Below are 27,610 nucleotides of genomic sequence, written 5' to 3'. Positions count from 1 at the left end.
AAGCCATGGCTACCTACCTCCTTCATAAAGCCTGGTCAAGCCATGGCTACCTACCTCCTTCATAAAGCCTGTCAAGCCATGGCTACCTACCTCCTTCATAAAGCCTGGTCAAGCCATGGCTACCTACCTCCTTCATAAAGCCTGGTCAAGCCATGGCTACCTACCTCCTTCATAAAGCCTGGTCAAGCCATGGCTACCTACCTCCTTCATAAAGCCTGGTCAAGCCATGGCTACCTACCTCTTTCATAAAGCCTGGTCAAGCCATGGCTACCTACCTCCTTCATAAAGCCTGGTCAAGCCATGGCTACCTACCTCTTTCATAAAGCCTGGTCAAGCCATGGCTACCTACCTCCTTCATAAAGCCTGGTCAAGCCATGGCTACCTACCTCCTTCATAAAGCCTGTCAAGCCATGGCTACCTACCTCCTTCATAAAGCCTGGTCAAGCCATGGCTACCTACCTCCTTCATAAAGCCTGGTCAAGCCATGGCTACCTACCTCCTTCATAAAGCCTGGTCAAGCCATGGCTACCTACCTCCTTCATAAAGCCTGGTCAAGCCATGGCTACCTACCTCCTTCATAAAGCCTGTCAAGCCATGGCTACCTACCTCCTTCATAAAGCCTGGTCAAGCCATGGCTACCTACCTCCTTCATAAAGCCTGGTCAAGCCATGGCTACCTACCTCCTTCATAAAGCCTGGTCAAGCCATGGCTACCTACCTCCTTCATAAAGCCTGGTCAAGCCATGGCTACCTACCTCCTTCATAAAGCCTGGTCAAGCCATGGCTACCTACCTCCTTCATAAAGCCTGTCAAGCCATGGCTACCTACCTCCTTCATAAAGCCTGGTCAAGCCATGGCTACCTACCTCCTTCATAAAGCCTGGTCAAGCCATGGCTACCTACCTCCTTCATAAAGCCTGGTCAAGCCATGGCTACCTACCTCCTTCATAAAGCCTGGTCAAGCCATGGCTACCTACCTCTTTCATAAAGCCTGGTCAAGCCATGGCTACCTACCTCCTTCATAAAGCCTGGTCAAGCCATGGCTACCTACCTCTTTCATAAAGCCTGGTCAAGCCATGGCTACCTACCTCCTTCATAAAGCCTGGTCAAGCCATGGCTACCTACCTCCTTCATAAAGCCTGTCAAGCCATGGCTACCTACCTCCTTCATAAAGCCTGGTCAAGCCATGGCTACCTACCTCCTTCATAAAGCCTGGTCAAGCCATGGCTACCTACCTCCTTCATAAAGCCTGGTCAAGCCATGGCTACCTACCTCTTTCATAAAGCCTGGTCAAGCCATGGCTACCTACCTCCTTCATAAAGCCTGGTCAAGCCATGGCTACCTACCTCCTTCATAAAGCCTGGTCAAGCCATGGCTACCTACCTCTTTCATAAAGCCTGGTCAAGCCATGGCTACCTACCTCCTTCATAAAGCCTGTCAAGCCATGGCTACCTACCTCCTTCATAAAGCCTGGTCAAGCCATGGCTACCTACCTCCTTCATAAAGCCTGGTCAAGCCATGGCTACCTACCTCCTTCATAAAGCCTGGTCAAGCCATGGCTACCTACCTCCTTCATAAAGCCTGGTCAAGCCATGGCTACCTACCTCTTTCATAAAGCCTGGTCAAGCCATGGCTACCTACCTCCTTCATAAAGCCTGGTCAAGCCATGGCTACCTACCTCTTTCATAAAGCCTGGTCAAGCCATGGCTACCTACCTCCTTCATAAAGCCTGGTCAAGCCATGGCTACCTACCTCCTTCATAAAGCCTGTCAAGCCATGGCTACCTACCTCCTTCATAAAGCCTGGTCAAGCCATGGCTACCTACCTCCTTCATAAAGCCTGGTCAAGCCATGGCTACCTACCTCCTTCATAAAGCCTGGTCAAGCCATGGCTACCTACCTCCTTCATAAAGCCTGGTCAAGCCATGGCTACCTACCTCCTTCATAAAGCCTGGTCAAGCCATGGCTACCTACCTCCTTCATAAAGCCTGTCAAGCCATGGCTACCTACCTCCTTCATAAAGCCTGGTCAAGCCATGGCTACCTACCTCCTTCATAAAGCCTGGTCAAGCCATGGCTACCTACCTCTTTCATAAAGCCTGGTCAAGCCATGGCTACCTACCTCCTTCATAAAGCCTGGTCAAGCCATGGCTACCTACCTCCTTCATAAAGCCTGGTCAAGCCATGGCTACCTACCTCTTTCATAAAGCCTGGTCAAGCCATGGCTACCTACCTCCTTCATAAAGCCTGGTCAAGCCATGGCTACCTACCTCCTTCATAAAGCCTGGTCAAGCCATGGCTACCTACCTCCTTCATAAAGCCTGGTCAAGCCATGGCTACCTACCTCTTTCATAAAGCCTGTCAGGCCATGGCTACCTACCTCCTTCATAAAGCCTGGTCAAGCCATGGCTACCTACCTCCTTCATAAAGCCTGGTCAAGCCATGGCTACCTACCTCTTTCATAAAGCCTGTCAGGCCATGGCTACCTACCTCCTTCATAAAGCCTGGTCAAGCCATGGCTACCTACCTCCTTCATAAAGCCTGGTCAAGCCATGGCTACCTACCTCCTTCATAAAGCCTGGTCAAGCCATGGCTACCTACCTCCTTCATAAAGCCTGGTCAAGCCATGGCTACCTACCTCCTTCATAAAGCCTGGTCAAGCCATGGCTACCTACCTCCTTCATAAAGCCTGGTCAAGCCATGGCTACCTACCTCCTTCATAAAGCCTGGTCAAGCCATGGCTACCTACCTCCTTCATAAAGCCTGTCAAGCCATGGCTACCTACCTCCTTCATAAAGCCTGGTCAAGCCATGGCTACCTACCTCCTTCATAAAGCCTGGTCAAGCCATGGCTACCTACCTCCTTCATAAAGCCTGGTCAAGCCATGGCTACCTACCTCCTTCATAAAGCCTGGTCAAGCCATGGCTACCTACCTCCTTCATAAAGCCTGGTCAAGCCATGGCTACCTACCTCCTTCATAAAGCCTGGTCAAGCCATGGCTACCTACCTCCTTCATAAAGCCTGGTCAAGCCATGGCTACCTACCTCCTTCATAAAGCCTGGTCAAGCCATGGCTACCTACCTCCTTCATAAAGCCTGGTCAAGCCATGGCTACCTACCTCTTTCATAGCCATGAGTTCTCCCGTGTCCACGTTGATGCAGGTGTACACCTTGCCATATTGTCCCTCGCCTGTAGAGGGAGACAACAGATCAAACACCATGGACAAATGAGACAACAATACTAGGGGAAAATCTAAAATGATAACCTATTCAAATAAAAATAAAATTGTCACATGCGCTGAATGCAACAGGTGAAATGCTTACCGTGAAATGCTTACTTACAAGCCCTTAACCAACAATACAGTTCAAGAAACAGAGTTAAGAAAATATTTACTAAATAAAATAAAGTAAAATAAATAAATAACGAGGCTATATACAGGGGGTACCGAGTCAATGTGCGGGGGTACAGGTTAGTCGAGGTAATTTGTACATGTAGGTAGGGGTAAAGTGACTATGCATAGATAATAAACAGAGAGTAAAGCAGCAGTGTAAAAACAAAGGTGTCAATGTAAATAGTCCGGGTGGCCATTTCATTAATTGTTCAGCAATCTTATAGCTTGGGGATAGAAGCTGTCAAGGAGCCTTGTGGACCCAGACTTGGCGCTCCGGTACCGCTTGCCGTGAGGTAGCAGAGAGAACAGTCTATGACTTGGGTGACTGGAGTCTGACCATTTTTTGGGTCTTCCTCTGACACCGCCTAGTATATAAGTTCTGGATGGCAGGAAGCTTGGCCCCAGTGATGTATTGGGCTGTACGCACTACCCTCTGTAGCGCCTTATGGTTGGATGCCGAGCAGTTGCCATACCAGGCAGTGATGCAACCGGTCAGGATGCTCTCAATGGTGCAGCTGTAGAACTTTTTGAGGATCTGGAGACCCATGCCAAATGTCTCCTGAGGGGGAAAAGCTGTTGTCGTGCCCTCTTCACGACTGTCTTGGTGTGTTTGGACCATGATAGTTTATTGGTGATGTGGACAACAAGGAACTTGAAACTCTCGACTCGCTCCACTACAGCCCCGTCGATGTTAATGGGGGCCTGTTCGGCCCTCCTTTTCCTGTAGTCCACGATCATCTCCTTTGTCTTGCTCACATTGAGGGAGAGGTTGTTGTGATGGCACCACACTGAGAGGTCTCTGACCTCCTCCCTATTGGCTGTCGCATTGTTGTCGGTGATCAGGCCTACCACTGTTGTGTCGTCAGCAAACGTAATGATGGTGTTGGAGTTGTGCTTGGCCACGCAGTCGTGGGTGAACAGGGAGTACAGGAGGGGACTAAGCGCACACCCCTGAGGGGCCCCGGTGTTGTGGATCAGTGTGGCAGATGTGTTGTTACCTACCCTTACCACCTGGGGGAGGCCTGTCAGGAAGTCCAGGATCCAGTTGCAGAGGGAGGTGTTAAGTCCCAGGGTCCTTAGCTTAGTGATGAGCTTTTTGGGCACTATGGTGTTGAACGCTGAGCTGTAGTCAATGAACAGCATTCTCACATACAGTGCCTTGCAAAAGTATTCATCCCCCTTGGCGTTTTTCCTATTTTGTAGCATTATAACCTGTAATTTAAATTGATTTTTATTTGGATTTCATGTAATGGACATACACAAAATAGTCCACATTTGTGAAGTGAAAAACTTTTAAAAAATAAATAAAAATAACCGAAAGGTGGTGTGTGCATATGTATTCACCCCCTTTGCTATGAACCCCCTAAATAAGATCTGGTGTAACCAATTACCTTCAGAAGTCACTAATAATTAGTTAAATAAAGTCCACCTGTGTGCAATCTAAGTGTCACATGATCTGTCACATGATCTCAGTATATATACACCTGTTCTGAAAGGCCCCAGAGTCTGCAACACCACTAAGCAAGGGGCAGCATCAAGCAAGCGGCACCATGAAGACCAAGGAGCTTTCCAAACAGGACAGGGACAAAGTTGTGGAGAAGTACAGATCAGGGTTGGGTTATAAAAAAATATCTGAAACTTTGAACATCCCACGGAGCACCATTAAATCCATTATAAAAAATTTGAAAGAATATGGCACCACAACAAACCTGCCAAGAGAGGGCCGCCCACCAAAACTCACGGACCAAGCAAGGAGGGCATTAATCAGAGAAGCAACAAAGAGACCAAACATAACCCTGAAGGAGCTGCAAAGCTCCACAGCAGAGATTGGAGTATCTGTCCATTAGGACCACTTTAAGCATCACACTCCACAGAGCTCGGCTTTACGGAAGAGTGGCCAGAAAAAAGCCATTGCTTAAAGAAAAAAAGAAGCAAACATGTTTGGGAGACTCAGATGAGACTAAAATTGAGCTTTTTGGCCATCAAGGAAAATGCTACATCTGGCGCAAACCCAACACCTCTCATCACCCTGAGAACACCATCCCCACAGTGAAGCATGGTGGTGGCAGCATCATGCTGTGGGGATGTTTTTCCATCGGCAGGGACTGGGAAACTGGTCAGAATTGAAGGAATGATGGATGGCGCAAAATATAGGGAAATTCTTGAGGGAAACCTGTTTCAGTCTTCCATAGATTTAAGACTGGGACGGAGGTTCACCTTCCAACAGGACAATGACCCTAAGCATACTGCTAAAGCAACACTCGAGTGGTTTAAGGGGAAACATTTAAATGTCTTGGAATGGCCTAGTCAAAGCCAAGACCTCAATCCAATTGAGAATCTGTGGTATGACTTAAAGATTGGAGCAGTTTTGCCTTGAAGAATGGGCAAAAATCCTAGTGGCTAGATGTGCCAAGCTTATAGAGACATACCCCAAGAGACTTGCATCTGTAATTGCTGCAAAAGGTGGCTCTACAAAATATTGACTTTGGGGGGGTGAATAGTTATGCACGCTCAAGTTCTGTTTTGTCTTATTTCTTGTTTGTTTCACACACAAAAAATATTTTGCATCTTTAAAGTGGTAGGCATGTTGTGTAAATCAAATAATACAAACCCCCCAAAAAATCTATTTTAATTCCAGGTTGTAAGGCAACAAAATAGGAAAAATGCCAAGGGGGGTGAATACTTTTGCAAGCCACTGTAGGTGTTCCTTTTGTCAAGATGGGAAAGGGCAGTGTGGAGTGCGATTGAGATTGCGTCATCTGTGGATCTGTTGGGGCGGTACGCGAATTGGAGTGGGTGTAGTGTTTCCGGGATGATGGTGTTGATGTGAGGTATGACCAGCCTGTCAAAGCACTTTGACCAGCCTGTCAAAGTGTTGACCCTTCTTTTTCAAGACCTCTGCAATCTGCCCTGGCATGCTGTCAATTAACTTCTGGGCCACATCCTGACTGATGGCAGCCCATTCTTGCATAATCAATGCTTGGAGTGTGTCAGAATTTGTGGGTTTTTGTTTGTCCACCCGCCTCTTGAGGATCGACCACAAGTTCTCAATGGGATTATTGACATATTTGTGCTAGCTAGCCAACGTTTAATTATTGCTGCGTTATGAAAGGAACTAGACACGGACACGAATTATCTGTTTAGTGTGTTAACACACTATTGGTGGTTTGTTGTGACCAAGTGTTGGTGCTAAACTGTGTGTTATTGGATGCTAGCATGCTAGTTAGCTATGGTGTCATAGTTAGCTAGCTGAATAAAGTGGGTTGAGTCTATTCCTTGAAACATTGAACCGCTGTGGTTCACAACAATTCTGATTTCTAAAGGTGGAAGTTGGGAGAGTTTTTGTTCGGGTGGTTCAGTGAAACAATTATAGTTTCTGAGGTGGAAGTTTTGGTGAGGGAGGCCCTGCTCTCTCCTCTCCCAGATGTTTAGTTCATTTCATTCCGATCTCCTCTGCATTATTGTAGCCATTTGCTACAGCCTGTCAACTATGCCTCTGCCTATCCCTGTTCTCTCCTCTCTGCACAGGCTACACAAACGCCTCACACCGCGTGGCTGCTGCCTCTCTAACCTGGTGGTCCCTGCACGCACCCCACACCTGGAGTTCCAGGTCTCAGGCAGCCTCTGGAACTGCCGTTCTGCTGCCAACAAAGCTGACTTCATCCCAGCCTATGCTAACCTCCAGTCCCTCGACTTCCTGGCGCTGACGGAAACATGGATTACCACTGAAAACACTGCTACTCCTACTGCTCTCTCCTCGTCTGACCATGTGTTCTCGCATACCCCGAGAGCATCTGGTCAGAGGGGTGGTGGCACAGGAATCCTCATCTCTCCCAAGTGGACATTCTCAATTTTTCCCCTAACCCATCTGTCTATCTCCTCATTTGAATTCCATGCTGTCACAGTCACTAGCCCATTTAAGCTTAATATCCTTGTCATCTATCGCCCTCCAGGTTCCCTTGGAGAGTTCATCAATGAGCTTGACGCCTTGATAAGTTCCTTTCCTGAGGATGGCTCACCCCTCACAGTTTTGGGGGATTTCAACCTCCCTACGTCCACATTTGACTCATTTCTCTCTGCCTCCTTCTTTCCACTCCTCTCCTCTTTTGACCTCACCCTCTCACCGTCCCCCCCTACTCACAAGGCAGGCAATACGCTTGACCTCATCTTTACTAGATGCTGCTCTTCTACTAATCTCACTGCAACTCCCCTCCATGTCTCCGACCACTACTTTGTTTCCTTTTCTCTCTCGCTCTCCTCCAACACTACTCACTCTGCCCCTACACAGATGGTAATGCGCCGCCGCAACCTTCGCTCTCTCTCTCCCACTACTCTCTCCTCTTCCATCCTATCATCTCTTCCCTCTGCTCAATCCTTCTCCCTCCAATCTCCTGATTCTGCCTCCTCAACCCTCCTCTCCTCCCTTTCTGCATCCTTTGACTCTCTGTGTCCCCTATCCTCCCGGCCGGCTCGGTCCTCCCCTCCAGCTCCGTGGCTTGATGACTCATTGCGAGCTCACAGAACAGAGCTCCGGGCAGCGGAGCGGAAATGGAAGAAAACTAAACTCCCTGCCGACCTGGCATCTTTTCACTCCCTCCTCTCTACATTTTCTTCATCTGTTTCTGCTGCTAAGGCCACTTTCTACCACTCTAAATTCCAAGCATCTGCCTCTAACCCTAGGAAGCTCTTTGCCACATTTTCCTCCCTGCTGAATCCCCCCCCCCCCCCCCCCCTGCAGGTTCATGCTCTACAACATTCGGAGAGTACGACCCTGCCTTACACAGGAAGCGGCACAGGTCCTAATCCAGGCACTTGTCATCTCCCGTCTGGATTACTGCAACTCGCTGTTGGCTGGCCTCCCTGCCTGTGCCATTAAACCCCTACAACTCATCCAGAATGCCGCAGCCCATCTGGTGTTCAACCTTCCCAAGTTCTCTCACGTCACCCCCCTCCTCCGCACACTCCACTGGCTTCCAGTTGAAGCTCGCATCCGCTACAAGACCATGGTGCTTGCCTATGGAGCAGTGAGGGGAACGGCACCTCCGTACCTTCGGGCTCTGATCAGTCCCTACACCCAAACGAGGGCATTGCGTTCATCCACCTCTGGCCTGCTGGCTCCCCTTCCTCTGCGGAAGCATAGTTCCCGCTCAGCCCAGTCAAAACTGTTCGCTGCTCTGGCACCCCAATGGTGGAACAAGCTCCCTCACGACGCCAGGACAGCGGAGTCGCTCACCACCTTCCGGAGACATTTGAAACCCCACCTCTTTAAAGAATACCTGGGATAGGATAAAGTAATCCTTCCAATAATCCTTCCGACTTCCAATTTGTAAGTCGCTCTGGATAAGAGCGTCTGCTAAATGACGTAAATGTGCCCTTGAGCAAGGCACTTAACCCTAATTGCTCCTGTAAGTCGCTCTGGATAAGAGCGTCTGCTAAATGACTAAAATGTAAATGTAAAATGGATTAAGGTCTGGGGAGTTTCCTGGCCATGGACCCAAAATTTCGATGTTTTGTTCCCCGAGCCACTTAGTTTTTGCCTTATGGCAAGGTGCTCCATCATGCTGGAAAAGGCATTGGTCGTCACCAAACTGTTCTTGGATGGTTGGGAGAAGTTGCTCTCGGAGGATGTGTTGGTACCATTCTTTATTCATGGCTGTGTTCTTAGGCAAAAGTGTGAGTGAGCCCACTCCCTTGGCTGAGAAGCAACCCCAGACATGAATGGTCTCAGGATGCTTTACTGGTGGCATGACACAGGACTGATGGTAGCGCTCACCTTGTCTTCTCCGGACAAGGTGTTTTCCGGATGCCCCAAACAATCGGAAAGGGGATTCATCAGACTTTACCCCAGTCCTCAGCAGTCCAATCCCTGTACCTTTTGCAGAATATCAGTCTGTCCTTGATGTTTTTCCTGGAGAGAAATGGCTTCTTTGCTGCCCTTCTTGACAACAGGCCATCCTCCAAAAGTCTTCGCCTCACTGTGCGTGCTGAAGCACTCTGGTGGTGCCCCGATCCCGCAGCTGAATAAACTTTAGGATACGGTCCTGGTGCTTGCTGGACTTTCTTGGGCGCCCTGACGCCTTCTTCACAACAATTTAACCTCTCTCCTTGAAGTTCTTGATGATCCGATAAATGGTTGATTTAGGTGCAATCTTATTAGCAGCAATATCCTTGCCTGTGAAGCCCTTTTTGTGCAAAGCAATGATGACGGCACGTGTTTCCTTGCAGGTAACCATGGTTAACAGAGGAAGAACAATGATTTCAAGCACCACCCTCCTTTTAAAGCTTCCAGTCTGTTATTCTAACTCAATCAGCATGACAGAGTGATCTCCAGCCTTGTCCTCGTCAACACTCTCACCTGTGTTAACGAGAGAATCACTGACATGATGGCAGCTGGTCCTTTTGTGGCAGGGCTGAAATGCAGTGGAAATGTTTTTTTGGGATTAAGTTCATTTTAATGGTAAAGAGGGACTTTGCAATTAATTTCAATTCATCTGATCACTCATGACATTCTGGAGTATATGCAAATTGCCATCATCAAAACTGAGGCAGCAGACTGTGAAAATTAGTATTTGTGTAATTCTCAAAACTTTTGACCATGACTGTAGGTATTACAGACTCGGTCAGGGAGAGGTTGAAAAATGTCAGTGAAGACACTTGCCAGTTGGTCCGCGCATGCTCTGAGTACATGCCCTGGTAATCCGTCTGGCCCCGTGGCCTTGTGAATGTTGACCTGTTTAAAAGGTCTTGCTCACATCGGCTACGGAGAGCGTGATCACACAGTCGTCCGGGATCACACAGTCGTCCGGAACAGCTGGTGCTCTCATGCATACTTCAGTGTTGCTAGCCTCGAAGCGAACATAAAAAGGCATTTAGCTCGTCTGGTAGGCTCCCGTCACTGGACAGCTCGCGGCTAGATTTCCCTTTGTAGGCATAGCGGGATTTCTTGTAAGCGTCCGGATTAGTGTCCCGCTCCTTGAAAGTGGCAGCGCTAGCCTTTAGCTCAGTGCGGATGTTGCCTGTAATCCATGGCTTCTGGTTGGGATATGTACGTACGGTCACTGTGGGGATGACGTCATCGATGCACTTATTGATGAAGCCGGTGACTGAGGTGGTATACTCCTCAATGCCATTGGATGAATCACGGAACATTTCCAGTCTGTGCTAGAAAAACAGTCCTGTAGCGTAGCATCCGCGTCATCTGACCACTTCCGTATTGAGCGAGTCACTGGTACTTCCTGCTTTAGTTTTTCTTGTAAGCAGGAATCAGGAGAATAGAATTATGGTCAGATTACGTCTCTGTGTGTGGAGTAAAGGTGGTCTAGAGTTTTTTTCTCCTCTGGTTGCACATGTGACATGCTGGTAGAAATGAGGTCAAACAGATGTAAGTTTGCCTGCATTAAAGTCCCCAGCCACTAGGAGCGCTGCTTCTGGATGAGCATTTTCCTGTTTGCTTATGGCCTTGTACAGCTCGTTGAGTGCGATCTTAGTGCCAGCATCAGTTTGTGGTGATAAATAGACAGCTACGAATAATATAGATGAAAACTCTCTTGGTAGATAGTGTGGTCTACAGCTTATCATGAGATACTCTACCTCAGGAGAGCAATACCTCGAGACTTCCTTAATATTAGACATCGCGCACCAGCTGTTATTGACAAATAGACACACACCCCCGCCCCTCGTCTTACCAGACGTAGCGGTTTTGTCCTGCCGACGCACGGAAAACCCAGCCAGCTCTATATTATCCGTGTCGTCGTTCAGCCACGACTCGGTGGAACATAAGATATTACAGTTTTTAATGTCCCTTTGGTAGGATAGTCTCGACTGTAGAGCATAGAGTTTGTTTTCCAGTGATTGCACGTTGGCCAATAGAACCGATGGTAGTGGCGATTTACTCAATCACCTCCGAATCCTCACAAGGCACCCTGACCATCTCCCTCTGTAACTCCGCCTTTTCTTCACTGGAATGATGGGGATTTGTGCCTGGTCTCTGGAAAGCAGTATATCCTTTGCGTCGGACTAATTAAAGAAAAATTCTTAGTCCAGTTCAAGGTGAGTAATTGCTGTCCAGAAGCTATTTTTGGTCATAAGAGACGGTAGCAGCAACTTTAAGTACAAAATAAGTTACAAACAAAATAGCACAGGTGGTTAGGAGCCTGTAAAACGGCAGCCATCCCCTCCGGCGCCATTATATAATATTCCCTTTACTGTGCACAACTGTTGGCCATGGCCTCAAAGCGTATCCTCATAGAGGATGGGTACCATTTGGGGGAACACAAGTTCAGTTGAGGCTCTGACCAACAGTAGTGCACTATAAAGGGAATAGGGTGTACAGTGCATACCTATCTTGTTGCCCCTCTGCCACTTGAAGGTGACCTTGCGGAGGCCGACGTGCATGACGTTGTCGTAGGATTTGGGGGTGTGGCACGCCTGGCCAATTATGTTCCTTTGCTTCATGACTGCGTAGCGTTTGTCCTCGAAGGACTTTATGGAGCGACGTACAGCTTCCATGGGGCTCTGTCTGGCTGCCGTGTCTGAGGACAAAGAGGTATAGAAGACAGACTGTCAGGAATGGAGAGGAATGGAAAACAGACCCGGATACTTTCTCAGTTGTCTAACTGTAAAGGTGAGGAATGGAAAACAGACCCGGATACTTTCTCAGTTGTCTAACGGTAAAGGTGAGGAATGGAAAACAGACCCGGATACTTTCTCAGTTGTCTAACGGTAAAGTTGAGGAATGGAAAACAGACCCGGATACTTTCTCAGTTGTCTAACGGTAAAGGTGAGGAATGGAAAACAGACCCGGATACTTTCTCAGTTGTCTAACGGTAAAGGTGAGGAATGGAAAACAGACCCGTCTAACGGTAAAGGTGAGGAATGGAAAACAGACCCGGATACTTTCTCAGTTGTCTAACGGTAAAGGTGAGGAATGGAAAACAGACCCGGATACTTTCTCAGTTGTCTGACAGTAAAGGTGAGGAATGGAAAACAGACCCGGATACTTTCTCAGTTGTCTAACGGTAAAGGTGAGGAATGGAAAACAGACCCGGATACTTTCTCAGTTGTCTGACGGTAAAGGTGAGGAATGGAAAACAGACCCGGATACTTTCTCAGTTGTCTGACGGTAAAGGTGAGGAATGGAAAACAGACCCGGATACTTTCTCAGTTGTCTAACGGTAAAGGTGAGGAATGGAAAACAGACCCGGATACTTTCTCAGTTGTCTAACTGTAAAGGTGAGGAATGGAAAACAGACCCGGATACTTTCTCAGTTGTCTAACAGTAAAGGTGAGGAATGGAAAACAGACCCGGATACTTTCTCAGTTGTCTAACTGTAAAGGTGAGGAATGGAAAACAGACCCGGATACTTTCTCAGTTGTCTAACGGTAAAGGTGAGGAATGGAAAACAGACCCGGATACTTTCTCAGTTGTCTGACGGTAAAGGTGAGGAATGGAAAACAGACCCGGATACTTTCTCAGTTGTCTAACTGTAAAGGTGAGGAATGGAAAACAGACCCGGATACTTTCTCAGTTGTCTGACGGTAAAGGTGAGGAATGGAAAACAGACCCGGATACTTTCTCAGTTGTCTGACGGTAAAGGTGAGGAATGGAAAACAGACCCGGATACTTTCTCAGTTGTCTAACTGTAAAGGTGAGGAATGGAAAACAGACCCGGATACTTTCTCAGTTGTCTGACGGTAAAGGTGAGGAATGGAAAACAGACCCGGATACTTTCTCAGTTGTCTAACTGTAAAGGTGAGGAATGGAAAACAGACCCGGATACTTTCTCAGTTGTCTGACGGTAAAGGTGAGGAATGGAAAACAGACCCGGATACTTTCTCAGTTGTCTGACGGTAAAGGTGAGGAATGGAAAACAGACCCGGATACTTTCTCAGTTGTCTAACTGTAAAGGTGAGGAATGGAAAACAGACCCGGATACTTTCTCAGTTGTCTAACGGTAAAGGTGAGGAATGGAAAACAGACCCGGATACTTTCTCAGTTGTCTAACTGTAAAGGTGAGGAATGGAAAACAGACCCGGATACTTTCTCAGTTGTCTAACTGTAAAGGTGAGGAATGGAAAACAGACCCGGATACTTTCTCAGTTGTCTAACGGTAAAGGTGAGGAATGGAAAGGCATACAACAGACTGACTCTACACACTACTCTGGAGCAGTTTAGAGGTTAAGTGCCTTGCTCATGGGCACAACAAGAGATTGCACCTAAGACCTAGGATTTCAACCCCCATCTACCCCCTCATTATTCTCACCTTTTGATTGGCTGATGAAGGTGCGGAGCTCCCAGCTTCTCCTGGCTGTGCTGCTGGGGTCTCCTCCCTTAGGATAGGAGGGTTCTGATGAGAGAGAGAGAGAACACAGACAGGCAGTAAGATGGGAGCTATGTCAAGGTAGAAAAACACACACAGGTCAAGTGACTACTCCTACTTTCTGATAGAGATCCATTTTATTTCATTCTTGTTCACAGTCGAAAAGACTGAATTATGCAGAATGCACAGTTACATTAAGACAATATCTTAAACAACTCAACAGGATAATGCAAACAATTAGAAGTGTCTAATACCTTCCCTGTTCTCAGTGGGACTGGAGTGTCGGCTCAGAGACCTGAACTGCAGCTCGGCCGCTACAGACCACAGCTTGTCGTTCTCCTGGAGGTTGGTCCCTCTGCACAGGGAGAGGCAGGTACCGTACAATCAACTACAATCTACCCAAGTTGTCAGACACCAGATGGATATACTAAAAAGCAGGATCAATTAGTTAGCCAGCTAACTGATAAATAACCAGAAATAACAGTTGATTTTCTGGTTCATTCAAAAAAGCTAAACTTAGATATGCGTTTTCGTTTGTAAATCAACAAAAAACAACAAATGATATCAGAATGCCAACTCCTATGGCTATTGTGATGCCATGACAATGACCGTAGGAGACAGCACAAACAGATCTGGGCCCTGTGGTCAACCAATATCAGTCAAGAAAATCTTAGTCTTCTTAATAAAGAGAGACTCCTCTCTAGCTTTCAGAGGTTTGTGATTATTGAGATGGCGGAACCTGACAAATACGTGACATAATAACTCTATACCTCTCAATCCCTACACCACACCCTTAGAAATAGAATGAAAAGAAAGAATCTAGAATCCATTTCTATACCCATCCCACCAAAGTTCAGAAGTTAAACAGCTCAGCTAGAGCGCATGCTTTCATTTCCAAAGGCCAGAAACCAAACAAGCCAACGATCAAGAAGAAAGCTCCATCAGATGATTAGAATAAAAGCAAGGCCACACTACTAATATGGATTAATAGCAGAGTAACTCTGGCATTCTGGCATTTCACTCTTCCTGATGAGGTTGTTGTGTTTCCATCTCTCACGCCATTGACAACCACGTGTTGGAGAAAATGTGTGTTGTGGGACATTGGCTAGGTGGACAAAATGAAAGCGTGGATTAAGGTCTCTCCATATCCGTTGACAGCATTCAGGGTAACACCTGAACTATTCCTTTAAAAGACAGCCCTTATAAAACTGTAGTTTTCATATTGTTATAAAGTGGTGTTTTCAAATGCACATTTCTGTTAGCGGCAACACATACAAAACTGTCAAAGAAAATACATAGCGGTTAGAGCGCTGGGCCAGTAACCGAAAGATCGCTGCTTCGAATACCCGAGCTGACAAGCTGAAAAATCTGTCTATGCCCTTGAGCAAGGCACTTAACCCTAATTTGCTCCGTACTACCATGGCTGACCTGTAAAACAACAGATTTCACTGCACCTATGTGACAACCATTTTTTTAAATATTTTTTTCATCTGGATAAGCATGCAGAACATGCTACTCTCTGGTTCCACTCCAAACTGAGAGACAGTATGGTAGGGGGGTAGGGTAAACCACCTGGTAAAATAAGGGGAAATAAATACAGAAATAAAACCTGAACCTCTAGTTGACAAGTTCAGATGGGAGGGGTGGGATATGGGATATCAGCCTGTGGCTGGGGTGCTCTGGGTTGACAGTACAACCCTGGTAGGAACTGGAACTTGGGGGGTGGGGCTACCTGACGTCATTTGGGGTGGATCCGGGTGCTTTGGTTGGACCGTGTTCCCCGGAGGTGGGGCCCTGAGGGGCGGGGACTGTGCGGGGGCCCGTAGGTAGACACAGCTGGGTCCGTAGGTCGCAAGGGAGACTCCTAGAGCTGGTGACAAAAACACACTGAGGAACTCTGGAGAGTGCCTTGGAGATGAGCTGGTGTGTCACAAGCAGTAACATCCTTTCAAAGAGGTCAACAGTTACACATGAGGTCACCAGTTACACATGAGAACGTGTTAACTCATACAGCGACAGAAAAGCGTTAATACAAGCTCAACCACCCAATTTAAAACCCATTAGTTACTGCACAAGAGCAGAGAACATGAGGAATATGAGAACATGCAGGAAAACACACATTTTTATAATAGGCTGTAAAAGGTTCTTAGTGCCTCATTGTAAGCATGACCTTTGACCTACCTGAAGCCCTCTGCATTGGGGATGAACAGCTGGGGGTTGGGGGGGTCACTATGGCAACGAGGGACCTTGACCGGTCGAGGACTGTTCCTGGAGGCTGAGTGTAGGAGAGAGAAAGGGCCATCCTCAACAAGGCCAAGATATTTGACTCCAGCCCCTACTTCAGTTCTGTTTCTACACACTAGTGGTTTGCCACTTTGGGCTAACAGAAGTGTATTTTATTTTATCCAAAGTGACATGTTCATTATGCACATGTGATCCCTGATGGAATTGAACTCACAACCTTGGCATTGCTAGCACCATGCTCTTACCAACTGAGCCACACAGGTCCACATATTTGTGCAGGGGAGCATGGGGTCTTACCTATGTACAGGCCACTGACTGGGCTGTGAGGCTTCCCGATCACATGACCAATGCACTCGTTCATCAGAGCTTGCAAATTCTGCAGAGGGAAGGATTTACATAATCACAATACCATTCTGCAAAATACCCAATCAATTCATCAATAGCGTAGTCAATTAATCAATCAGTCAATGAAGTAGTATTTTACCAGGAAGTCGTCCTCTGGTAAAGCAGAGATGAAGGCAGGTTCGATGGCTTGGAGGAAATCAAAGCCTTGAGTGGCCCAGCGGGGCCTGGTACCCCGGCCACTTTCACATTTAGTGAGGACGTAGTTCATCCACTTCCTGGCGAAAGAGATGTAGCGCTCCCCGATCCGCTGACGGAACTCCCCCGACATCAGACGCACCACCTCCTTGTGGTACTATGGAGAACAAAAAGGACTTCACTGGAACAGTTTAACCCCTACATCAAACAGACTCACAGCACTCTTCTTTGTGGTGATACTGTGAGGAACTTAAGGCTGCATTTAAAACAGGCACACTCAGATCAGCTCTTTGGCCAATAATTGGGCAAAATATCCGAATTGGTTTAGGGGTTAGACTGGGATCCTATCCATTGTACAATCCAGGTGTGCAAAGCTCTCTACTGCTGTACACCTCTGGATCAAAAACGTTGACATTGTGCTGTCAGGCCGTTGTGTTCCGCCCTCATAGCTCCGCCCTCAACTTCCGGACTTGTCTCCGTGCTGTTTGTTGCTACTCGGCTATCTGCCAAACTTTTCAGTTTTTACTTTTAATACATTTACCAACGCCTTAGTTCTTTCCTCGCTCGACTTTTTTCATTCAACTTTTTCACCCCGGACTAATAATAATATGCCATTTAGCAGACGCTTTTATCCAAAGCGACTTACAGTCATGTGTGCATACATTTATTTTAATTTTTTTGTGTATGGGTGGTCCCGGGGATCGAACCCACTACCTTAGCGTTACAAGCGCCGTGCTCTACCAGCTGAGCTACAGAGGACCACTAATCTGAAGATGGTGCTGGCTAAGGCAAAAACTGGCGAGTGCAGCGAGTATAAGGATATTGTTATCCACGTCGGCACCAACAATGTTAGGATGAAACAGTCAGAGGTCACCAAGAGCAACATAGCTTCAGCGTGTAAATCAGCTAGAAAGATGTGCCAGCATCGAGTAATTGTCTCTGGCCCCCTCCCAGTTAGGGGGAGTGATGAGCTCTACAGCAGAGTCTCACAACTCATTCGCTGGTTGAAAACTGTTTCTGCCCCTCCCAAAATATAGAATTTGAAGATAATTGGCCCTCTTTCTGTCCTGGCCTGCTGAGGAGTGACAGACTCCATCCTAGCTGGAGGGGTGCTCTCATCTTATCTACCAACATAGACAGGGCTCTAACTCCTCTAGCTCCACAATGAGACAGGGTGCAGGCCAGGCAACAGGCTGTTAGCCAGCCTGCCAGCTTAGTGGAGTCTGCCACTAGCACAGTCAGTGTAGTCAGCTCAGCTATCCCCATTGAGACCGTGTCTGTGCCTCGATCTAGATTGAGCAAAACAAAACATGGCGGTGTTCGCCTTAGCAATCTCACTGGAATAAAGACCTCCTCCATTCCTGTCATTATTGAAAGAGATTGTGATATCTCACATCTCAAAATAGGGTTACTTAATGTTAGATCCCTCACTTCCAAGGCAGTCATAGTTAATGAACGAATCATTTATCATCATCTTGCTGTGATTGGCCTGACTGAAACATGGCTCAAGCCTGATGAATTGACTGTGTTAAATTATGCCTCTCGTCCTGTTACACTAGTGACCATATCCCCCGTGCATCCCGCAAAGGCGGAGATGTTGCTAACATTTATGACAGCAAATTTCAATTCACACACAAATTTTTTTTTTTTAAATGACTGCGTTTTCATCTTTTGAGCTTCTAGTCATGAAATCTATGCAGCCTACTGAATCACTCATTATAGCTACTGTTTACAGTCCTCCTGGGCCATATACAGAGTTCCTCACTGAGTTCCCTGAATTCCTATCGGACCTAGTAGTCATGGCAGATATTATAATTTTTGATGACTTTAATATTCACATGGAAAATTCCACAGACCCACTCCAAAAGGTTTTCGGAGCCACCATCGACTCAGTGGGTTTTGTCCAACATGTCTCCGAACCTACTCATTGCCACAGTCATATCCTGGATCTAGTTTTGTCCCGTGGAATAAATATTGTGGAACTAAATGTTTTTTCTCATAATCCTGGACTATCGGACCACCATTTTATTACGTTTACAATCGCAACATATAATCTGCTCAGACCCCAACCAAGGACCATCAAAAGCTGTGCTATAAATTCTCGGACAACCCAAAGATTCCTAGAGGCCCTTCCAGACTCCCTCCACCTACCCAAGAACGTCGGAGTAGAAAAATATGTTAACCACCTAACTGAGGATCTAAATTTAACCTTGCGTAATACCTTAGATGCAGTCGCACCCCTAAAAACAAAAAACATTTGTCAAAATGAATTTGCTCCCTGGTATACAGAAAATTCCCGAGCCCTGAAGCAAGCTTCCAGAAAATTGTAACGGAAATGGCACTCCACCAAACTGGAAGTCTTCCGACTAGCTTGGAAAGAAAGTACAGAGCAATATAGAAGAGCCCTCACTGCTGCTCGATCTTCCTATTTTTCCAACCTAATTGAGGAGAATAAGAACAATCCAAAATGAATATTTGATACTGCAGTGATAAATTCATGAACTTCTTCGATGAAAAGCAAATTACGGACTCCTCTTTGAATCTGCGTATTTCTCCAAACCTCAGTTGTCCTGAGTCTGCCAGAACCTAGGATCAATGGAGACACTCAAGTTTTTTAATCCTGTATCTCTTGACACATTCATGAAAATAGTCATTGCCTCTAAACCTTCAAGCTGCATACTGGACCCTATTCCAACTAAACTACTGAAAGAGCTACTTCCTGTGCTTGGCCCTCCTATGCTGAACATAATAAATGGCTCTCTATTCACCGGATGAGTACCAAACTCACTAAAAGTGGCAGTAATAAAGCCTCTCTTGAAAAACACAAACCTTGACCTGGAAAATCAAAAAAACGAAAAAAAAAAATCACCCATTCCTCTCAAACATTTTTGAAAAAGCTGTTGCGCAGCAACCCACTGCCTTCCTGAAGAAAAAATATTGTATACGAAACGCTTCAGTCTGGTTTTAGACCCCATCATAGCACTGAGACTGCACTCGTGAAGGTGGTAAATGACCTTTTAATGGCGTCAGACCAAGGCTCTGCATCTGTCCTCGTGCTCCTAGACCTTAGTGCTACTTTTGACACCATCGATCACCACATTATTTTGGAGAGATTGGAAACCTTAATATAAACCTTAATCTAAGCCTGGTTTAGATATTATCTTTTGGAAAGATAACTGTTCATCAATTGTACGTTTCGGTGATCCTCAAGGTTCCGTTTTAGGACCACTATTGTTTTCACTATATATTCTACCTCTTGGTGATGTCATTCGGAAACACAATGTCAACTTTCACAGCTATGCGGACGACAGACAGCTGTACATTTCGATGAAACATGGTGAAGCCCCAAAATTGCCTACCCTGGAAGCCTGTGTTTCAGACATAAGGAAGTGGATGGCGGCAAATGTTTTACTTTTAAACTCGGACAAAACAGAGATGCTAGTTCTAGGACCCAAGAAACAAAGATCTGCTGTTGGATCTGACAATTAATATTGATGGTTGTACAGTCGTCTCAAATAAAACTGTGAAGGACCTCTGCGTTACTCTGGACCCTGATCTCTTTTGACGAACATATCAAGAATATTTCAAGGACAGCTTTTTTCCATCTTCGTAACAATGCAAAAATCTGAAACTTGTTGTCCAAAAATGATGCAGAAAAGCTAACCCATGCTTTTGTCACTTCTAGATTAGACTACTGCAATGCTCTACTCTCCGGCTACCCGGATAAAGCACAAAATAAACTTCAGTTAGTGCTAAACACGGCTGCTAGAATCCTGACTAGAACCAAATAATTGGACCATATTACTCAAGTGCTAGCCTCTCTACTTCCTGTTAAGGCTAGGGCTGATTTAAGGTTTTACTGCTAACCTACAAAGCATTACATGGGCTTGCTCCTACCTATCTCTCCGATTTGGTCCTGCTGTACATACCTACACGTATGCTACGGTCACAAGACGCAGGCCTCATTGTCCCTAGAATTTCTAAGCAAACAGCTGGAGGCAGGACTTTCTCCTATAGAGCTTAATTTGGGGGGAATGGTCTGCCTATCCATTTGAGAGACGCAGACTCAACCTTTAAGTCTTCACTGAACACTAATCTCTTCAGTAGGTCCTATGATTGTGTGTAGTCTGGCCCAGGGGTACGAAGGTGAACCGCAAGGCACTGGAGCGACGAACCGCCCTTGCTGTCTCTGCCTGGCCGGCTCCCGTCGCTCCACTGGGATTCTCTGCCTCTGACCCTATTACGGGGGCTGAGTCACTGGCTTACTAGTGCTCTTCCATTCTGTCCCGAGGAGGGGTGCGTCACTTGAGTGGGTTGAGTCACAGACGTGATCTTCCTGTCCGGTTTTGCGCCCTCTCGGGCTCATGTGGTGGAGGAGATCTTCGTGGGCTATACTCAGCCTTGTCTCAGGGTAGTAGGTTGGTGGTCTGTTGATATCCCTCTAGTGGTGTGGGGGCTGTGCTTTGGCAAAGTGGGTGGGGTTATATCCTGCCTGGTTGGCCCCGGACGGGGCCACAGTGTCCCCTGACCCACCCCTGTCTCAGTCTCCAGTATCTATGCTGCAATAGTCTATGTGCTGGGGGGCTAGGTTCAGTCTGTTATATCTGGTGTAATTCTCCTGTCTTATCTGGTGTCCTGTGTGAATTTAAGTATGCTCCCTCTAAAACTCTCTCTCTCCCTCCCCTCCTGGAGGACCTGAGCCCTAGGATCATGCCTCTGGACTACCTGGCCTGATGACTCCTGGCTGTCCCCAGTCCACCTGGTCGTGCTGCTGATCCAGTTTCAACTGTTCTGCCTGCGGCTAGGGAACCCTGACCTGTTCACCAGACGTGCTACCTTGTCTCGGACCTGCTGTTTTTGACTCTCTCTCTCTACCGCACCTGCTGTCTCGACCTCTGAATGCTCGGCTATGAAAAGCCAACTGACATTTACTCCTGAGGTACTGACCTGTACAACCACTGATTATTATTTGACCGTTCTGGTCATCTATGAACGTTTGAACATCTTGGAAGAACAATCTGGCCTTAAATGGCCATGTACTCTTATAATCTCCACCCGGCACAGCCAGAAGAGGACTGGCCACCCCTCAGAGCCTGGTTCCTCTCTGGGTTTCTTTCTAGGTTCCTGCCTTTCTAGGGAGTTTTCCCTAGCCACCGTGCTTCTATATCTGCATTGCTTGCTGTTTGGGGTTTTAGGCTGGGTTTCTGTACAGCACCTTGTGACATCTGCTGATGTAAAAAGGGCTTTATAAATACATTTGATTGATTTGATTGATTTAGGGGTTAGACTGGTTTAGGTGTTAGACTGGTCAGACAAAAACACGAGGACCAAGCCAATCTTGCTATTATCCAAATGTCTTTATTTCTGTGGCATGTTCAATAGAACATATTGTTAAAAACTATGCAGTGTTTCCGTGTCAGCCTTCCTCAGAAAGATAACAATTGTCCAACCAGACCCAAATAGATCTGTTGACAATTACCTTCATCTAACAGCTCATCACTCTCCAGCTCCACATCTCTCCAGCTCCACATCTCTCCAGCTCCACATCTCTACAGCTCCACAGCTCCACATCTCTACAGCTCATCACTGTACTAACACAACCCTCCAAGGCATTGAGCAGAACATTTTAATTAGTTGCAACACTGTGTGGAAAGACAGACAGCTTTACAATCATTCCCATACACAGTTTACATTCCACACTAGGGGTATTGAGGAAATACTCAGGAAGATTCTAAAGACTCTGACCTAAAGTAACCCACCCTCATGTTGCCACCAGCAGCCCCTGGTTGCCGACTCTAATATAAGTAATATCGCCAGTTAGCCCACTGCTACCCTCCACCACCGAAGCCAAAGTTGTATCCCTGTAAAATGGCTTCTCTGTAGTACTGAGGTAGTATTCCAACTATAACACTCATTATTAGCCCACCCCTGAGTACTGAGGTAGTGTTTCCAACTATAACACTCATTATTAGCCCACCCCTGAGTACTGAGGTAGTGTTTCCAACTATAAAACTCATTATTAGCCCACCCCTGAGTACTGAGGTAGTGTTTCCAACTATAAAACTCATTATTAGCCCACCCCTGAGTACTGAGGTAGTGTTTCCAACTATAAAACTCATTATTAGCCCACCCCTGAGTACTGAGGTAGTGTTTCCAACTATAACACTCATATAACACTCATATTCGAGATAAGGGATTCGAGACCAGAAAAATGTGAGTCCATTTCAAGACCATGATTGTAATTTTCAAATCACCACCATAATAAGAGTTCAAAATGTCCAGTATTTCTGTGTTCATATTTCAGATTCTTTAGACATTCAAAATAGTGAAAGAATGCATGCTGAGAGAAATAGAGCCACTCTAAAAATGATTACTAACCCAAACACAGTGGGGAACAATGGGCCTTGTCCGCCTTCAGAGAAGGGGTAAGGGTTTATAAAATAATAATTATTTTTATATCATAATTATAATTCTGATAAAAAAAAGAAGAAAAAAAATGAATATATTTCACGTGCTTTGCGATTGTGTAGGCAACTTTGTGCATGATTTCTCTATTGTACTACATAATTGATAAGTTGTATACCTCCACTACTTTGATACACATCAGTAGGGATTAAGAATTGAGTATAAGCAATGCCCACTGAAAGAAATGTAGGTACAGGGCAGATACCTGCATATAGCCATCACTACACCACTGGCCCTTTGTGTTTTACAAAAAGTGCACTCTCCTACATGAGTGTGCTGGTATTACGGTTTCTGTCTATTTAGAATCACAAACCTGTCACACACCGAAGGCCTATAGGTTCGCCACTACACAAACATGTCTATAATAGATATAAAGGCTGTTAAGATACTGTATTAATGTTTCAAGAATATTTGGCCTGGCAAAGCGGTTATGCGCTGACTGAATGGAAGCTGACAATTAGTTTTTTTTTTACTCCGCTGGTCTTGGGAAGAAATTACGAGTCCTCACTGTCCGAGACCGAATCAAGACCGAGTACAAATGTATCCGACACCGAGACAAGACTGAGACACTCAATATGTGGGCGAGTCCGGTCTCGAGTACTACAACACTGGTAGCGCAGCAGCTAAAAGTGGTGCGATATTAGCTAGACTGTACTACAACACTGCTTATCATACACCCACCCTCATCAACCCAACCTTCATATTATTATATATTATTATATAACCTCGAAGGCGAAGTTGTATCCCTGTATCATGGCTTCTCTGTAGTACTGCTGTAGCGTGGCCGACTCCGACTCCTCCACCTCCACCTCAAACTCTGACGTGAACATGTACTCCACCCGGTCAATGGCTGTGTTGATCTTTATACACAGTTGTAAGGCTTCGTTCTGTGGGGGGAGAAGAGGGAAGAGGTGGGTGGAAAGAGAGAAAGACAGAGAAATAATGAGAGTGTCTGTGTGTCTCTGACTCCCTCTCTAACTAAAAGGAAAAATAAATCACTTTATGAGGTCTGCTTCAAACACACAGGAAAAGTCTAATCGAGGACAGAGGAAGCTAACAGCTTTTGAAAACAGGGCCTCCAATGTGAGGAAGAATAAGAGACAACAGTTATGGGCATGACTTTTGGTTTCACAGCTCTCACTGCAGTATGAACATGACATTTGGCAAAGTAATTTGTGAACTTTCCCAATTGCAGCTCAAACTTGGGCTTAATAGTGGATCTTTTTTTACAACAGGGAAACTAAAAGCAGTATATGATCAAGGTAAATAAATCCAGCGGATGGTACCTTGAGATGCTCCAGGGCGCGGGCGATGAGGGGCTGGCTGGAAGTTTGTTCCCTGTGGAGGGTAAGCAGCTCGTCCATGCTCTGCTGGAAGGTCTTACGCTGGGACACCAGGTGGGCCGACTGCATCACTATCAGGAGCAGGTTCTCCACCTGATCAATTTATTAAGAAAACAATCAATTATGTATTAATTCCTTTGGGCCACCAGGTGGGCCGGCTGCATCACTTTAGGCAAGTCAGAGTCAAGTCTCAAGTCCTTGAGGATGAGTGTGTAGAGTCAAGTCTAAAGGAGTCAGAGTCAAGTCCTTGAGGATGAGTCATAGTCCAGTCTAACAGCCAAGTCAGCAGTCTCTCTTCTCTTACATCTGTCGGTACAATGTTTGTTTGTGGAAAGCAGCTGCATACTATGTTATACATAGGTTCCCATTGCAACCAGGCTTAATAATCTACTTCAGAATGGGAGATGGGACTCTTCTCAAGATCACACACCTTGTCATGGCTATACTGCACATTGATTAATAAATCCTGTTCCCAGAATTCCCACCAACCGACCTTCATGGCCCGTAGCGTGTCCACAGTCTCCATCTGAGGTACCAGTTTGACCAGCTCCCCGTCCCACTGCCACTGCACCGCAGCCTGGCCTGCCTCGCCAGGCGAGTCCCCTGCGCCGTGCTTGCTCATCAGCAGGTAGGCCTCGTCCTCTGCCATCATCTCGTCGGGCTCTTTACTGCAGTCCTTACCAGCTGCAGCGTTAAGAAGCTGCAGGATGAGGGCCCGCTGGTCCATCAGGGAACAGGGGACAAACACCTCCAGCTCCTCCAGCCCTGGGATCTGGACCTGCAGACAAACAGGTTAGCATTGTCATCCTTCAAAGTGGAAGGGACATTCAGGAAGTAAACTGAAATGGCCATTTCATTGAAAAAGCAATGATGAATATTGTAATTTCAGTTTAGTTCCTGAATAGAAACTTCCTGAAATGGAATTGACCCAGACCCTCTGTAGAACACAGAGTGAATAGCACAGAGGGTGGAAAGGAACGAAAGGTGTCATTTGAGGTACCTTGACATAGTTTCTCTCCTTGAGGGCCTCCAGGAGGCATGGTACCCCGCTGGTAATGCTGAAGTCTGCCGCAATCTCCAGGTCCTGTAGTGGGAGGGGGAGGGGGAGAGAGGGGGAGAGAGAGCGAGAGAGAGGCATAGAGAGAAAGTCAGAGCACTCAAAACACCCAATTATTTTATTTTTATACTTCCTATTCTTAACCTGGGAAGTCACATTGAGATTGACATCTCTTTTTCAAGTGAACCCTAACCAAAAAAGCAGCATACATTTAGTTACGTACACAATACAAAACATACATATATGCATTTGCCAAGTAAAACTTAGCAGGAGGAAGATGGGGAAAAACAAAAACTGCAGTCACCTTACGGAGCATTTTGGCAAAGCCCAGAGCTTTGGACGCCCTCTCTCTAGCCTCATGGAACAGTTCCTTGAGTGACCGGCTCGTCTCGATTACCGACCGCCTAGGACAACAAACCAGCTCACCATCAGTCTCTTAGCAAATCAAGTTCACTTTATTATCCCAACAGTGAGGAATTCAGTTGGTCATATTTAAAACCACATATCTAATAGTGAGGTGGGGGGGGGACATTGTTACATAATCGTGATATTACAGCGAAACTTTGACTCCAAGTATCGATTTGTTTAAAAAAAAAAACATAATATATACACTCAGCAAAAATATCATATCAATATCAAAAATGTTGTGAACAAATTTGTTTACATCCCTGTTAGTGAGCATTCTCCTTTGCCAAGATAATCCATCCACCTGACGTGTGGCATATCAAGAAGATGAATAAACAGCATGATCATTACAAAGGTGCACCTTGTGCTGGGGACAATAAAAAGCCACTCTAAAATGTGCAGTTTTGTCACACAACACAATGCCACAGATGTCTCAAGTTTTGAGGGAGCGTGCAATTGGCATGCTGACTAAAGGAATATCCACCAGAGCTGTTGCCAGAGAATTTAATGTTAATTTTTCTACCATAAGCTGCCTCCAACGTCGTTTTAGAGAATTTGGCAGTACGTCCAACCGGCCTCACAACCACGCCAGCCCAGGACCTCCATATCCGCCTTCTTCACCTGCGGGATAGTTTGATTAGATGTTCAGGAGTCTTATGGCTTGGGGGTAGAAGCTGTTTAGAAGCCTCTTGGACCTAGACTTGGCGCTCCGGTACCGCTTGCCGTGCTGTAGCAGAGAGAACAGTCTATGACTAGGGTGGCTGGAGACAATTTTTAGGGCCTTCCTCTGACACTGCCTGGTATAGAGGTCCTGGATGGCAGGAAGCTTGGCCCCAGTGATGTACTGGGCCGTACGCACTACCCTCTGTAGTGCCTTGCGGTCGGAGGCCGAGCAGTTCCCATACCAGGCAGTGATGCAACCAGTCAGGATGCTCTCGATGGTGCAGCTGTAGAACGTTTTGAGGATCTGAGGACCCATGCCAAATCTTTTCAGTCTCCTTAGGGGGAATAGGTTTTGTTGTGCCCTCTTCACAACTGTCTTGGTATGCTTGGACAATGTTAGTTTGTTGGTGATGTGGACACCAAGGAACTTGAAGCTCTCAACCTGCTCCACTACAGCCCCGTCGATGAGAGTGGGGGCGTGCTCGGTCCTCTTCTTTTTCCTGTAGTCCACAATCATCTCCTTTGTCTTGATCACGTTGAGGGACAGGTTGTTGTCCTGGCACCACACGGCCAGGTCTCTGACCTCCTCCCTTTAGGCTGTCTCATCGTTGTGTCATCGGCAAACTTAATGATGGTGTTGGAGTCGTGCCTGGCCATGCAGTTAATTGGTGAACAGTGAGTACAGGAGGGGACTGAGCACACACCCCTGAGGGGCCCCTGTGTTGAGGATCAGCGTGGCAGATGTGTTGTTACCTACCCTTCCCACCTGGGGGCGGCCAGTCAGGAAGCCCAGGATCCAGTTGCAGAAGGAGGTGTTTAGTCCCAAGGTCCTTAGCTTAGTGATGAGCTTTGAGGGCACTATGGTGTTGAATGCTGAGCTGTAGTCAATGAATAGCATTCTCACGTAGGTGTTCCTCTTGTCCAGGTGGGAAAGGGCAGTGTGGAGTGCAATAGAGATTGCATCATCTGTGGATCTGTTGGGGCGGTATGCAAATTGGAGTGGGTCTAGGGTTTCTGGGATGATGGGCGTTGACGTGAGCCATGACCAGCCTTTCAAAGCACTTCATGGCTACAGACGTGAGTGCTACGGGTCGGTAGTCATTTAGGCAGGTTATCTTAGTGTAAATTGGGCACAGGGACTATGGTGGTCTGCTTGAAACATGTTGGTATTAGACTCAGTCAGGGAC

General features: G+C 46.5%; 1 protein-coding gene across 1 annotated transcript in view; it reads right to left on the bottom strand.

Moving 5' to 3' along the window:
• LOC311136120 (mitogen-activated protein kinase kinase kinase 4-like) overlaps nucleotides 1–27,610 on the bottom strand; it is a 73,527-nt gene that overhangs the window by 6,531 nt on the left and 39,386 nt on the right. The window contains exons 10-22 of the mRNA XM_084170204.1: nucleotides 25,660–25,759; nucleotides 25,299–25,382; nucleotides 24,792–25,076; nucleotides 24,242–24,391; nucleotides 23,681–23,842; nucleotides 16,435–16,647; nucleotides 16,248–16,326; nucleotides 15,888–15,981; nucleotides 15,439–15,576; nucleotides 13,961–14,061; nucleotides 13,650–13,733; nucleotides 11,727–11,918; nucleotides 3,115–3,185 (exon numbers count right to left, since the gene is read on the bottom strand). Of these exons, the coding sequence (XP_084026330.1) occupies nucleotides 3,115–3,185; nucleotides 11,727–11,918; nucleotides 13,650–13,733; nucleotides 13,961–14,061; nucleotides 15,439–15,576; nucleotides 15,888–15,981; nucleotides 16,248–16,326; nucleotides 16,435–16,647; nucleotides 23,681–23,842; nucleotides 24,242–24,391; nucleotides 24,792–25,076; nucleotides 25,299–25,382; nucleotides 25,660–25,759 (1,753 nt within the window). The remainder of the gene's footprint in view (nucleotides 1–3,114; nucleotides 3,186–11,726; nucleotides 11,919–13,649; nucleotides 13,734–13,960; nucleotides 14,062–15,438; nucleotides 15,577–15,887; nucleotides 15,982–16,247; nucleotides 16,327–16,434; nucleotides 16,648–23,680; nucleotides 23,843–24,241; nucleotides 24,392–24,791; nucleotides 25,077–25,298; nucleotides 25,383–25,659; nucleotides 25,760–27,610) is intronic.

Source organism: Coregonus lavaretus (genome assembly GCF_964263955.1).
Source record: "Coregonus lavaretus genome assembly, chromosome: 1".
Classification (NCBI taxonomy): domain Eukaryota; kingdom Metazoa; phylum Chordata; class Actinopteri; order Salmoniformes; family Salmonidae; genus Coregonus; species Coregonus lavaretus.
This window is presented reverse-complemented; position numbering and strand designations above follow the sequence as displayed.